Raw genomic sequence first — 15,030 nt, 5'->3', positions numbered from 1 at the left:
TAAATGGAGGGGGGGGGGGGGAATGCAAGTGAAACTGTTATCAAGAGAAGGGTGTTTAACGTCATCATTTACCATAATGTCCATCTTGAATCTTTAAACTTTCCCTCTCTAACTCTGAGGACCCTCCGGGTGTCTCCTGTTATCGAAATAGGTTCTCCTGCCGAAATTGATTTGGCTCAATGGATAGAGCTTCGGCCTGCGGATTGAAAGGTCCCAGGTTCGATTCCGGTCAAGGGCATGTACCTTGGTTGTGGGCACATCCCCAGTAGGGGGTGTGCAAGAGGTAGCTGATGTCTCATGGATGTTTCTAACTTTCTATCCCTCTCTCCTCCTCTCTGTAAAAAAACAAAATCAATAAAATATATTTTTAAAGAAAGAGAAATGGGTTCTCCTATTTATGCCCCGTTAGAATGCACTGTAAATTCTGCGCTCAGTGGTTGCCTGTGGGGACGGGAACTGGGGTGGGGGGTTGGGGGTGGGGGGTGGGGGGCTGAGCAGCAGACTTTTCACTGTCTACAGTACACTTTGGCAGTTTGACTTCTATCCTGTGCCTATGCGTGTCCTCTGGCCCAGGGAAGCCAGCAGGTGCAGCAGCTGCAGACCTTCAGCCCACCACGAGGTTCACGCCCCCGCCCCCTCACCGTGCCCTTGGCCTTGGGGGGCGCGCGGGTGAGCGGGGCGGGGGCGCGGGGGACGAGGGCCCTTTCTCCGGCTCCTCGCCGTGGGTCCCCGGGAGCCGGAGCCGCCGCCGGGACAGGCTCGCCTCTCCTGCCTGTACCGGGAGGACCGCGCCCGCAGGAGCCGGGAAGCAGGTCCGGGTTGCCGGGCCGGAATGTGCCCTCCCTCCCCCGCCTCCCCCACTTCCAACCTCCGCCAACTTTGGGCTGCGGCAGCGGCGACGGAAGCAGGAACTTGCGAAGCACAAAGCAGCGGGGCCCGCGGGAGCTGCGGAGCATCCCCGCTGTCCACACCGAGACCCTCGCGCGCGTGGGAGCCGTCCACGCACCGGTGCACCCGGAGGCTCCGGGGGCCCCTCGCCGCCAGGTAAAGGCGTCCCAGCCCCCTCCTCCCTACCTGCCCACGGCAGCCCCGCCATCCTCTCGGCCCGGGGCGAGGCTCCCCACCCTTCCACCCCCCCCAAACCCCCAGCAGGCGGGGAGCGGGCTGCGCAGGAGGCTGACCCGGATCCCGGTGGCACTGGTGGCCTAGAGGCTCTCCAGGCGGCCGGCCGCACCTGTCGCAGACGGCACCGGCCCCGCGTCCTCAGGACCCGCAGGACAGTTTAGTGAGCGACAAGCATTTCCCCCACGGGAGGGAAATTTTCCTTCTTTTTTTTTTTTTTTTTCTTGTATGATTTGTGTCCAGTATTCATTATCAAACCCACTAGTTGTCTAATACTCTGTAAGTGTGTGTGTTGTGTGTGTGTGTGTACGTGTTGATAAATCAGATTATGCTGTTGAGTGAAATGATTTCCAATATTTGAAGTAGTTATGTGCACGTGTGTTTGACTATACTAGTAATCAGGCATGAAAGCTCAGGCGCTTCTTCTCCTGCCCACCTGTATCCGTTTCCCTTCCATTTGTTCAACAAGATTGAACTTGATGTTGGACCTTGAAGGCCTAAATAATAATGGGTTAGGAGATTAATTTACCTAATAGTTGTTGAGTATTTTTAATGAGATCAGCTCTTCAGTACGTCTCGCTGTCTGCCCGGGAGCTACACAGATGTTGCACAGTGAGAACACAGCTTAGCATAGAGACTGGCATGTGAGAAATATAAACGTCCATTATAATAAAACTGTAATATGCAAATCGACTAAACAACGGAATGACTGGTCTGTATGATTAACACAATAGCTGCCCCCTGGTGGTCAGTGCGCTCCCAAGGGTTGGGAGGGTGTGTGTGTTGGGGGGGGCGGGGGAGGGGGGGGGACACACAACTCAGCCAGAAGCCTCTCCTTCCACCTCGGCTACAGGTGGGCGGTAAGGAACAAGGGATCTAGGATTGCGAGAGCCCCCGACTGTGAGAGGGATGTCTGACTGCCAGCTCAGGCCTGATCCCAGAAAGCGGACATCCCCTGAGAGGTCCTGGACTGAGAGAGGGCGCAGGCGCACAGGCCAGGCTGAAGGACTCCCCCCAACCCCCCAAGTGCATGAATTTCGTGCACTGAGCCTTTAGTTCCTTATAATTTTATTGTTTCAAAAGTTAGACACAACAGTTAACAAGGTAGCTAACTGACTTGTGCTGGTTTGTTTGGTTTCTTGGTTTTTAAATTATTCCCTTATTTTTTACTTACTAAAGTATCTGTTTACATTAGAGTTCACCCTTTATATTGCACAGTTCCATGGATCTTGGCAAATATAATGATATGTACCCATCATTACAGTATCATATAGAATCGTTTCACTGCCCTAAACATCTCCTGTGCTCCACTGATTTTTTTTTTTAACTGCCAATGTAGTTTTGCTTTATCCAGAATGTCATATAATTGGAATTATATCTTTCAGACTGGCTTCTTCCACTCACTAATATGCAGTTGAGGTTCCCCTGTGTCTTTTGTGGCTCGATAGTTCATTTCTTTTTATTCCTGAATAATATTTCATTGTATGGCTATATCACAGTTTGTTTGGAGATAAGACAATGGGAGGCAAGAAGAGGAAGGATTCAACACTCAGAGGCAGACCTGCTGTTTGTACCTCTTTCTTCACAAACACTTGTCGGCTTTTAAGCAGTGATAGGATAGTATGTGTGTTTGTGTTTATTAGTTCTTTGCCAAGTTTTTAAACGAAAGGTTGTCTCAAATCTTTTAGAAGTGATATGAATAAGAATGCTTGTTTATTTTTGCCCTATGAATTGTAAGTCATTGACATTGACTTAAAGGAAATGAAATGTATCTTTTCTAGATTTGCTAAAAGAAACAAAACTCACTAATGATTTTCTTTTTGGTCTAGAGAGAAATCCCATCATCCGTGCAATCTTCTTGATGCAAACGAACACCAAAGGAAGGGTTACCCTTGACCTTTGAGGACTTAATATAGAAATTTAAAATGTTCTTCAGGGAAGAACAGAGCTTGGCCTACATTTGTATAATCATTGGCTTCCTGACAGTCAGGCTGTCTGCCAATCGTAATTGTCCTACCCAGAGTCTAGAAGATGTTGTCATCGACATCCAGTCATCTCTTACTAAGGGAATACGAGGCAATGAGCCCATACATACAGTAACTCAAGAAGACTGCATTAATTCTTGCTGTTCAACAAAAAACATATCAGGTAAGTAATAGTCCCTTGATAACCCTTTATTCCATGTGTTTTGTGACATAAGTAGCTGGTTGACATGGCTCAATAGTTTCTATGAGTGATTCTCAGCAGGATAGAAAGGTGGGTGACAAAATCACCCCGGGAATGTTTCACAAGGGTGCCCTCTCCTCCCCTAATCTGAGTCAGCATTACTGATGAGTGTGTGTGTGTACCACTCAGGTGTTTGGGTGTAAAAAGGTGGAGAACCACCTGTGTTAGGTTCTAACAGGCATCTGGGGTATTGAAACAAAAATGCTACTTAAGTGCTTAGCTGCCATTCATATGACACTGAAGGAAACTAAGGCCACAGGTTTAAACTATGCCTTTGCATATTTTAGGCTCAAAACCTATTACCTGAAAAGAGGAGTCTATATCTAAGTGAAACAATGTTGTTCAGTTGTTTATGAACCTGCCCTAATTCCCTAAATTAAAACAAAAACAAAAACCAAACACCTAACTGTATTGAGCACCTAATGCTTCGCTGGAGATAAAACAAATGAGTTAGATGGACAAGGCCTTGCCCTCAGAGCCTAGAAGAGCTAGTGAACGTTGGATAAGTGATTCTTGATTTATTAGCCAACAAACTCCTGTTTTCTCTGAGATCTTTACTTCCTTTTCTTTCTATAATGGTTGTGGTATAAGAAGGAAGGAAGGAAAGGAGGGAGGGAAGGAAGGAGAAAGGAAGGAAAGAAGAAAGGAAGGAAGGAAGAAAGGAATATTCTTTCATCACCATATATTTGATCCCCCTTACCCTCTTTGTCCTCCCCATTCCTGTTCCCCTCTGGTAACTACCATTCTGTTTTCTGTATCTATGAGTTGATTTGGGGGGGAGTATTTTTTGTTGCTTTTTGTTTTATATCCCACATATGAATGATAACATCCGGTTCTTGTCCTTTTCCACCTGACAAATTTCACTTAGCATAATTCCCTCAAGAACGTGCATTTTTATAATTAGCCTATATGCCTCTTAACCTTCAACTTGGCCCAAGTGTCACAGACCAAGATGTGAGATTGTACCAGGTTAAGATCAAAGCCAACCGTAGGCCATGATAATTAGAGAGAATAATTTCTACTGGACATAAGAGAAAGAGAAGCTAGAAATGAAAGTTAAGAGTGAAAAGCGAGGAAAGAAAGCAGAAAAGCAAAAACAATAAGAAAGAAAAGAAATGCTAAAAAAGAACCAAAAGAAGAATGGCACTGATAAAAATAAAAAATAGTCTTTGTATTCCATGTACTATTCAGATTCTTTGTGGAAGGAGGCATATTATGTATGATGCTGACTTTACTGACTCCATCCAAGGACACCTGGCTCACGCCTTCATATGTGTGTGAGATGCCTTCAGGATACAAGAGATATATGAAATCATTAGGGTTAGATCCATTTCTTTCTTTCTTTCTTTCTTTTTCTTTCTTTCTTTCTTTCTTTCTCTTTCTTTTTTTAAAAAAATATATTTTATTGATTTTTTACAGAGAGGAAGGGAGATGGATAGAGAGCTAGGAACATCGATGAGAGAGAAACATCGACCAGCTGCCTCCTGCACACCCCCTTCGGGAGATGTGCCCGCAACCAATGTACATGCCCTTGACCAGAATCAAACCTGGGACCTTTCAGTCCACAGGCCTACACTCGATCCACTGATCCAAACCGGTTTTGGCTAGATCCATTTCTTAAGTCCCAAGTCAACTGTGAGTTGTGTAAAGATTGCAAAATCAATGTTTCTATTATATATATGTGGATGTATTTTAGCAATTAGAAGGCTTATTTCTAAACAGTTAAATACACTGTTAAAAATTGCCTTTGCCAGCCCTTGCTGGTTTTGCTCAGTGGATAGAGCATTGCCCTGCAGACTGAAGGGTCCCAGGTTCAGTTCTGGTCAAGGGCACATGCCCAGGTTGCAGGCTCAGTCCCCAGTAGGGGGTGTGCAGGAGGCAGCCGTTGAAGGATTCTCTCTCATCATTGATGTTTTTATATCTCTCTTCCCTTCCTCTCTGAAATCAATAAAAAAAAAATCCAAAAAAAAAAACAAACCATTTTTTAATTGATTTTGCCAAAATTACCTTCATTCAAATTTTTAACCCAATGTCTTTAAATATTGCTTCTAGTGGCTAAGCTAAGGAAAAGGAAATGATTCAGCAGTCAGCAAGCGCGTGAAAAAAGTGTTTATGTTGGACACCAGAATAAATGAGGTTCTTCCTGCTTGCCGTACTCTTTAGAAAATCCTATTTCAAAATAATGCCTATGAACCCTTTCATTGCAGGGGACAAAGCATGTAACTTGATGATCTTTGACACTAGAAAAACAGCGAGACAACCCAACTGCTACCTGTTTTTCTGCCCCAGTGAGGAAGCCTGTCCACTGAAACCTGCAAAGGGTCTTCTGACTTACAGGATACTGAGAGGTAACGAGAACATTGTTCTTCTTCTTTTGTGATTGGAATTATTTCAGGGTCTGGTCATGGGAAAGATTTTCTGCAAGAGTCTAAGTAAAACTGCCAAAAGAGGTCACAAATATAGAGGCACACCAGGAGATCCCATGATTTTAAAGTTCAGCTTTTTTCCAGGGAAAGACCTCCGAGTGATACGATTTAAAAAAATTTTTTTTTTTACTTTCTTAAGATAAAAGTTGCACAGACCTTTCAGGAAACATTTTGAAACACCTCTTTAGATCAATGTCAACAGCACTGGAATAAGTGTTTTGAAAGGGGTGAAGACCTATGTGAATATACAGAATTCTGGTATGTTTGTCCTTAGGTTAGAATTATTTTATTATCACATTATCTGAAATCAAACTCGGTGGATTTTGTTGTGTAGACCTAAGAGAGGAGTTCATTCAAAAATATTAATTGAGCATCTACCATATAATAAATTCTCCTTGCACATGAAACGTAAATATTTGTTCAGAATACAGAAAATAAACTAAAATAATCAATAACATAATTATTTGAATATATCTTCCTGCACGCCCCCTACTGGGGATCAAGTCCACAACCCGGGCATGTACCCTGACCAGAAATCAAACCCTGAGCTCCTGGTCAACCACTGAACCACACCATCTGGGGGGGGATGTGGTGTTTTAAAGGAGATTTCTCAAAGCTCACCATGACAGCTGTATTGGGAATGGACAATGACCCAGCAGCAAGAGGGGAAGTAGGAAGACTGGGTAGGAAGTGGGGGTGAGATGTAAGTGGTGGACCAGGGAGGTGGTAGAGGAGATGGAGAGACGGAGACATAGGGGCTATTTCAGAGGAAGAGTTATCAGGACTCGTTGCTGGCATGGATGTGCGGGACAAGAAAAAGACAAGCTGCCCTAGCCGGTTTTGCTCAGTAGATAGAGGGGTCATGTGGACTGAAGGGTCCTGGACTCGATTCAGGTCAAGGGCACATGCCTGGTTGCGGGTTCAATCCCCACTGCGGGGCATGCAGGAGGCAGCTGACCAATAATTCTCTCTCATCATTGATGTTTCTATCTCCCTCTCCCTCTCTCTTCCTCTCTGAAATCAATAAAAATATATTTTTAAAAAAGAAAAAGAAAGGCATTGAAGCTGAGTCCTAGTTTTTGTATTGGGTGTCTGGGTGAATAGTGGCACCATCTACTGAGCTGAGGAAGATCTGAGAAATGGCTTCAGAGTTGGGAGGGAAAGTGCAGTCAGGGCTCTCTCCTGACTGTATCACGTTGCACGTGAAGTACTTTGGGGAAAGATACTGCTCAGGGCACCTGGGCACTGACTCCGCTTCGTCCCCTGGCTGGGGCTGTGTCTGAGATTCATGAACCAGGAAATCCTGATATGTCAAACATTCCCTGAAACAGCTTATTTGTGAAAGTTGCTCATAAATATCAGTGTGGGCCCAAGTCTTAAAAAGACTGGCACGTTAAGACACGAAGTTCCCATTTTGCAAGATGAAAAACAATCTCTGAGGATGGCTGATGATGATGTTTGCACAACAGTGTGAATATGCTCAGTGCCACCAAACTGTACACTTGAAAAGGGTTAACTTGGTCAGTTGTATGTATATTTTACCACCGTTTGTAAAAACAGTAATTTTAAAATGACTTTGGATGGCATAGAACAGATTCGGTTTCTCAAAACACTCGAGACTGTACCTTGCATGGACAGTGCATGTCCTTCCCTTTGGGGGCTTCAGGGCCAGGGAGTGACCAGTGTGGGTCCTTCACGTCCCCTGCCTGTTTGTACGTGGTCTTGGCTAAAAACACGGGGGCCCTGCCGCGTGGTGCGGATGTGGCTTCTGACCGTTCCTGCTGGATCACCTGTTAGACACCCAGGGGTGGAGTCCTCGGGAACTGGATATGCCAGTCTGAGTTTCCAAGGAGGTCAGGGCTCAAGACACAGATTGGAACGTTTGCTCTCCTCCTTCAGGAGCTCCCGTCATGTAACAGTTGGACCATCACATTCCTCCTCTATTATCCCTTCCCACTACCTCTTCTCCATGCTGTCCTTTCTCCTGCTATCAGTGTGTGTTCCCTTTGTCTGTTATCTATTTCACAATTAAAGCAGAATATTTAAATTTTATAGGTAATTTTAATCCAGTCATTTTACTGCCATAAAATCTAAAGAAACTGTATCAAAACAAGAAAAGAAAAAAAACCTATTGGTGTGGAGCTGTTTACCATATCATTAGTCTAGAAAACGAAAAACTAGAAGCAGCATAAAGGTTCAGTTGCCAGAGTATGGTTGGGTGGGAAATATGATGGTTTCACTTGAGGGAATATGATGCAGACACTAAAACATAAGTTTGAGGTGTAGAAATAAGCAAATTCATTTAAATTTCTGGTGGAAAACATTCAGTTGTTTTTCAATTACATGAAAAAAAATTAACTTAAAGGTATATGGACATGTTAATAGTGGCTGGAACGTAACAGAAATTACAGTTGAATTTATTTTCATTGTTATAATACTTCAGTAATGTTGCTTATATATATATATATAATATTATATAATATATTATATAGTATATTATATAATATATATATATATTATTGATTTTTTACAGAGGAAGGGAGAGAGGGATAGAGAGTTAGAAACATAAGTGAGAGAGAATCATTGATCAGCTGCCTTTTTAAAAAATATATATATATTTTATTGATTTTTTTACAGAGAGGAAGGGAGAGAGATAGAGAGCCAGAAACGTCGATGAGGGAGAAACATCTACCAGCTGCCTTCTGCACATCCCCCACTGGGGATGTGCCCACAACTGGGGATGTGCCCGCAACTGGGGATGTGCCCGCAACCAACGTACATGCCCTTGACCAGAATCGAACCCGGGACCTTTCAGTCCGCAGACCAACGCTCTACCACTGAGCCAGCTGCCTCTTGCACACCTCTTACTGGAGATGTGCCTGCAACCAAGGTACATGCCCTTGACCTGAATCGAACCTGGGACCTTTCAGTCCGCAGGCCAACACTCTATCCACTGAGCCAAACTGGTTTCAGCATGTTGTTTCTTTTATAATGCATGTATTATAAAAGCAGGAGTGTGCAATAAAGACTCTCTCCAATGGAAATCTGAGAAAAGGGAACTTGGCACTCACATAAACCTTTTAAGGGCTATTGAAAAGGCAATGAAGAATCAAACAGTTCCTCTGGTAGCCACCAGGGGGTGACGTCAGCCCAGAGCAGGTTGATTAATAGCTAGGTGCAAAGTGGCTCCAATCCCAGACCTGGTGTGCAATGGACTGTTTATATTTTACAGGATGTTTACAAGTTATGTGTGTCATTCAGTTTATGAATCTGCCCATGTTGATGGATTGAGATTCCCCATAGATATAAATTATCCACCTCCTGTTTGGAGTAAAATTAAATACCTGGTTGGTGGTGTGTTTCTGGATGAGCTCTATTTCCTATAAATGATTGACTAGTATTTACAGACTGAAAGTTTGAAAGATGGCAGTGTATTCTGTCCATCCTATAAAACTATTGCAGCTTGGCCCCGTTAAATTTTTTTCCCCCAGCTTGTGGGATATTATTTCTACCATGTACTGGAATAAATTGGGAGTCTGTTTGCTCAGCTGGTTTTCAAGTAATAATCAGTACGTAAGTCTTTTACCTAGTGAAGTCACTTAAAAATGAAACTCAAAAGAGGGGTTGAGGGCACAGACCTGTTTCCCAACTCCCTCTGTGGCCTGACTCTTCGTGACTTAGAGAAACTTAAGTGGGTGAGGTCAGTGGACCGGGTGTGCAGGATCCCTGTGTGGTTTTAGGATCTTGGCCAATAGATGTATCTTATCAGGAAAGGAGACTGACCCTTTCTTTGCTTTATTTACGAGTAGAGGCCTGGTGCACGAAAACCGTGCACTCAGGGTGGGGAGGTCGCGCAGCTCCGTCTATGCCTTCTCAGAGTCTGGGAGCCCTCAGGGGATGTCCTACTGACGGCTTATGCCCACTCCTCACCAGCTTGGGCCCGGCTTCTGACTGAACGGCACTCCCTCTGTGGGAGCGCACTGAGCACCAGGGGGCAGCTCCTGCCTTGAGCATTTGCCCCCTGATGGTCAGTGTGCGTCATAGTGACTGGTGGTTCTGCCATTTAGTCTATTTGCGTATTAGCCTTTTATTAAATAGGATATTTGCTTTCTTGGGGAAGAAACAGCTGTTTTGGTCATTTCTGTCAACAGTCTTATTTCTGACTTCACACATAATCACAGAGTACTTCCTTTGTCTTTTTTTTTTGTTTGTTTGTTTGAAATTTTAAAATGAGATATGTTGAGTCCTGCTGTTTTTGTTTGTTTGTTTGTTTGTTTGTTTTTTAATATCTGATCCTAACTAAGCATAAAGATGCTGTTCATTTCATGGGGATGCTATGCCTATGAATGTGATATCAGCTGCAGCAGAGACTCTTCTTCAGCATTGTTGGAGGAAATAGGAATTCCAGGCTTCTCAATTCTATTTTAGAGGAAAGTACAATATCCTTGAGCAGGTGTCCCCAAACTTTTTTCAGTCAGGCCAGTATTTTAGTTTTTGTAGGTCATACACAGTCTGTCCTGCTTAGTCACCTCAGTCGTTGTAGTTGGAAAGCAGTGATAGACAATATATAAACAAATGAACATGGTTTTGTGCCAGTAAAACTTTATGAACACTGAAATTTGAATTTCACATCATTTTCATTTGCCATAAGTATTATTTTTTAACCACTTAAAAATGTAGAAGCCATTCTTAGTGCACACACCATACAAAGACAGGTGACAGCCCAGATTCCCTGTCCTAGAAGGAATAGTATGTGACAGTTCCAAAGGACCTCTTAGAGGTGTGAGGCTTAGAGAGCGGTCACAGATGTTGCCGATCTGAAGCTGCCTCTGGATCTGGTCGTTAGGACAGGGGAGAGTGAGGTCTCGTTTAGAAACCGACATTGAGGGGAGTTGAGGAAGGAAAGGGGAAAGAGAACCGGGGAGAGTTGATCAGCAAAGGCTAGGAAATTCTTTTGCTTCCTTCCTCGTGTTTTCTGCAGTTCTCACCAAAGTAAAATGATTAGTTAACCAGCAGAGTACTTCAAATGCTCATTCCCTGCCCTGATTGCTTTAACAGACCTCTGCAGTTGGAGCTATGTAAATGGCTTGTGTGACTGAGAGCACTGTGCTAAGCCTTCTGGTGCCTGAGGAGGACCTGAAGCCGGTTCCTCTTCAGCAGGAATTAGGACTGTGTGATTTTCTGCTCTTTTTGCGGCCATCATGATTTCAAATATCGGCTCATCATCCTCAGAACCTGAGATACTAGCTCTAAAATTGTAATATTTGGGAACCAAAATTGAATCCCCTAAGTTGCCTCTCTCCCCTGAGATTAGTGCTGAAATGTATTTATTTATTTTTTTAATTGAAAAATGTCATCAGCTGCTTTGGCCTTCTCCCTGCCTTCTCCCTGCCTCCTCCCTGCCTCCTGAGGAGACCAAAAACCCCTGTTCTCCTCCCCATTCCCCCTTGGCAAAGCTAATCGCGAGGATTCTGCCTCCTCTCCCATTGTCCCGTGGCTTCCACCTACCTTTCTTGCCGGCCCCTGTCCCCACTGTTAATCTCTCCAGGGATTGCTTGCTCCCCAGTTGTCATCACATCCCAGCTGGCACTGCCTGGAGGACCTCTGGCCTCACATGGACAGTCTCCCTCCCAGACCCTCTGCCACATCCCCTGGCCTAGTCTTCTTCCATGGCCTTGGCCCTTAAGGCGTCTCGTCTCGATCTTCCTACATCTCCTGCTGCCCATGCTGAGGCCCTCTTTGAGTCCCTGCTCCTCTCACCTCTCCATTTGCCTGACCCTCCTCCCTACATTCCTCTTCTCCTCGGTCCCATCACCCTAGAAATAACCCATAGGATCTGGTGGAGAGGTTCTGATTTAGCCGTTTATTTTTTTCCCATTTTGCAGTCTCAAAGGAATGTCAAGTATCAACAGTGTGGGACTTACTGAACAAGTGACTATGTTTGTCTTTTTTAACCCTGCCTTATACATTTAAGTCTCCCTTTTATTTTCTATACATTTCCAGATGTTCCATCATGGGGCCAACCTGATTTGCTGAGCCAGATAGTCACTCCCACACCCCCTCATCCAACAGGTGATGCAAAGCCCACTGGCATCCTATGGAGAGATTCATTTTCTCAGAAGTTCGGAGCCTCACAGCACTTGGAGAAACTACTCAGGATTGATCCAGGGAGTATATCGTCCCCTGTTTATCAAGATGGAGGGCATTCTCGGAGTTCCCAGTCTTCCTCCGGACAAAGAATAGGCCATCCGCTGCCTGAAAATGTGACCACGTTCCCCACCACAGTAGCTGCTGCTGCTCCACACACCATCTCCCCCTCCCCAGAGCCCCGGTCTCTCTCCCCCACCAGTGCCCCAGCCGCACCGACTGTGTCTTCTCCACCACAGGCGGCCACCACAGCACCGCCTGCAGCCACAGTCACCTCTCAGCCTCCCACCGTCATCTCTACAACTTTGACCCGAGCCGTGGTTACACCTCAAGCCAACATGACTACCACAGCCATCCCAACCACCACCTTTCAGGCACCTACAGAATGGAAAGGCCCACCGGAAACGTTGCCCTTCAGAGAAATTTCCAACCTAACGGTGAAACCAGAGAAGGTCCATCACCCTGCGACGGGTCTTCTGCCAAATGTGGGATCTTCCGCTACGGATGAGACTGCTCCCCAGGAAACCGGGAAGACCAGCTCAGGCGGCTCCTCCCAGCGTGGTGTTCCAGAAAGTCCCCCTGGCCTTCCAAACGAAAAGTGGCTCCTCATTGGGACCCTGCTCTTTGGTGTTCTGTTCCTCACAATAGGCCTCGTCCTCTTGGGCAGAATGCTCTTGGAATCCCTGCGTAGGAAACGCTACTCGAGGCTGGATTATTTGATCAATGGGATCTACGTTGACATCTAAGGACAAAGCTGCATATCTCTTAATTCATGGGGGTCCTTGCAGCCCACACGCAAAAATCCCAAGATTTTTGAAGGTATTTTAAATACGGTCAAGAGCATATTTGACCCCTCCCCCCCACACACACACTTTCCTTTTTCTTTTTTTATTAAGGGGGGAAAGAAAACAAATAAGGTAATTTGTGTGATCTGTCTCTAAAATGTTAGCTGAAAACAAAGCTTTACCTACAGTAATAATGTATAATTGCCATATAAATTTGAAAAATTGACTGTTTTTTGGGGGGGTTGGGGAAATAATGGTTAGGACTTCTAGGCTCCAATTTGTTAATATTTCTAGTTCCAGATAAAGTCAACTACTTATGATCTTAATTCTAATGGGTTTACTTTCCTTTTGTATGTATACCAATGAAACTTATTCTAGATGTATTTCCTTCCAATTAAATATTTGAATAAATCCTTTGTTACTCAGCAGTGTTCTTGTAAGTCACATGCTCAGCTGGATAACTTTCCATGTATTCCCACCAGTAAATGATTAAATGATGAAAATATGTGTTCTAAATTAAAATGAACATTCCCCTCCCCCTTTTCTCATCAATGAGCAAAGAGGTTCCTTTAGGTTTAGAAGAATTCTAGCAAAACATTAGCCTACATGGAGACAATGATAAGACAGTTCTGATGCCCAAATCTACTTTGGAAATATTTTAGTTCCAATACTGTTAAAAATAATAGTAACATAGGCATTTTCCTATGTTTAAAACTTAACCATATTATTTATAAATCCTTATCTAAACTTGACTAACACTAATTTTTTGGCTTTATTTATAGTAACATTGGAAATAATAGATAGCACTTAAAATTATTATTCAATGATTAGTGTGTTGTAACTTTCATTGATTAATTATTGAGATGTCTGAGAAATGCCTTTAATATGCAGAGTTTGCCAGACAAGTTACAGTGGGTAACTAAGAAGCTAGGAGGCCACCTAGGCCAGTTTGACATGAGCAAAAGCAGAGGTTTGGTCCCTTCCTGGTGATAAAATGGAATTCAGGTGAGAACTTTATGCAGTGAACACTAGAGGGCAGTAGGTGGCTAATAAGTATAGCAAGGAAGGCAACTGCAGGAATAAAAAAGAAACGGGCGGACTGGTAAACATAATAGAATCAGGGACATGGAAAGGAATTGGACTAACAATTCTCAGGGGGAAGGGAGTCTGAGGGGTGAGGGAAGAGATTGGACAAGAATCTTACATCTATGGATGAAGACAGGGGCAGGGGTAAGGGCATGGGGTGGAGTTGGGAATCAGGTGGAGAGGAGATATGGGGGAAGAAGGGGAAAAGAGGAAACCTGTAATAATCTGAACAATAAAGATTTATTATTAAAAAAAAAAAAAACGGGCTTTTCTCTTTCTTCATCTCTTCCTTCCAGTCCCCTCTCCTGGAATCCTATCCTCCCCACCCCCTCCCCCTGCCCCTCTGGCTTATACTAAGCTCATAAAGCTCATTAAGAGGAAAGCTAGTCTCCTGAAAATAGTATTTTTCACATATTTTCCAACTTAACAGTTTGACACAAATCTCCAAGGGGTTTACATAAGCTTTAAGTAGGTTGAATAAATAACACCTTGAATCAATTTAATTTAACAAGCATTTATTGAACAGCCACCTGTAGGTCAGAATCAGATTAGTAACTAAGAGCCTCAGAATTTTTAAATTCTGCCCTCCCCCTTTTTTTGATGGAACTGAATCGTGGAAACAAGGCTTTTCTGTGGGTGTTTTTAAGAGCTTTCTCCTGCTTCTCTTGGATCTCTCCATCTCCTTGCTGCGTACAGTCTCCTTCGAGATGGAAACTTGATGGGGAGCCCAGCCTGAGGCCCGAGCTGTAGTCCAGATGAGAAATGCTATGGGGCCAAGCTTTGGCAGGGACTGGGGACGGATGTATAATAGATGGTAGGGGAACCGTTTGGGTTTAAGACCTGTTTCTAAGAGTTGGACTAGCTCTTCTCACACTGCCCTCTCTGCTTATGACCCCGGCCACAGTGAATTGAGACTGCTGCACGGGGACATCAGAGGGGAAAGAAGCCTGCATTTGTTTTCTTTTCAATAACTGTAACAGCGATTAGCTTAGCCCCGTGGTCGGCAAACTGTGGCAGATGAACCGTTAGCCAGCGCCGGCCTGTGGACGGAGGGTCTTGGATTTGATTCCCTGTCAAGAGCACATACCTTGGCTGCAAGCTCAATCTAGGTTCTGGGGCTGTAGTTCTACACCCCTATTCTCTGTTTTTCAAATGCGCCAGGCGCCTTCATGAGCCATGCTATACCCTCTGCTTATACATGCCCTTCCCCTTGTTCACCTGGCCAATTTCCACTTACC

At 44.4% G+C, this 15,030-nt stretch overlaps 1 protein-coding gene across 3 annotated transcripts; it reads left to right on the top strand.

Moving 5' to 3' along the window:
- The first annotated feature begins 908 nt into the window (after window positions 1-908).
- MANSC1 (MANSC domain containing 1) lies at window positions 909-13,132 on the top strand. 3 transcript variants are annotated; one of them, XM_036457853.2, is made up of 4 exons: window positions 909-1,044; window positions 2,952-3,270; window positions 5,556-5,696; window positions 11,778-13,132. In XM_036457853.2, exons 2-4 carry the CDS (start codon window positions 3,048-3,050, stop codon window positions 12,665-12,667), a joined length of 1,254 nt encoding a protein of 417 aa, XP_036313746.1. In that variant the 5' UTR covers window positions 909-1,044; window positions 2,952-3,047; the 3' UTR covers window positions 12,668-13,132. The 3 variants fall into 3 exon arrangements, with proteins under 3 accessions (XP_036313746.1, XP_036313747.1, XP_036313748.1); XM_036457854.2 differs by lacking the exon at window positions 909-1,044 and adding an exon at window positions 1,157-1,285; XM_036457855.2 differs by lacking the exon at window positions 909-1,044 and adding an exon at window positions 1,444-1,766.
- The last annotated feature ends 1,898 nt before the right edge of the window (window positions 13,133-15,030 follow it).

This window comes from Pipistrellus kuhlii, unplaced genomic scaffold, assembly GCF_014108245.1.
Source record: "Pipistrellus kuhlii isolate mPipKuh1 unplaced genomic scaffold, mPipKuh1.p scaffold_m20_p_3, whole genome shotgun sequence".
NCBI lineage: Eukaryota > Metazoa > Chordata > Mammalia > Chiroptera > Vespertilionidae > Pipistrellus > Pipistrellus kuhlii.
Note: the sequence above shows the minus strand (reverse complement) of the source record. Positions and strands in the feature narration are given on the sequence as shown.

Bases quoted from the DNA above. Each gene is read 5' to 3' on its own strand.
- MANSC1 (XM_036457853.2), top strand. From the start codon at position 3,048: ATGTTCTTCAGGGAAGAACAGAGCTTGGCCTACATTTGTATAATCATT. The intron at 3,271-5,555 runs GTAAGTAATAGT...CTTTCATTGCAG, and splicing joins TTCAACAAAAAACATATCAG to GGGACAAAGCATGTAACTTG. The intron at 5,697-11,777 runs GTAACGAGAACA...ATACATTTCCAG, and splicing joins GACTTACAGGATACTGAGAG to ATGTTCCATCATGGGGCCAA.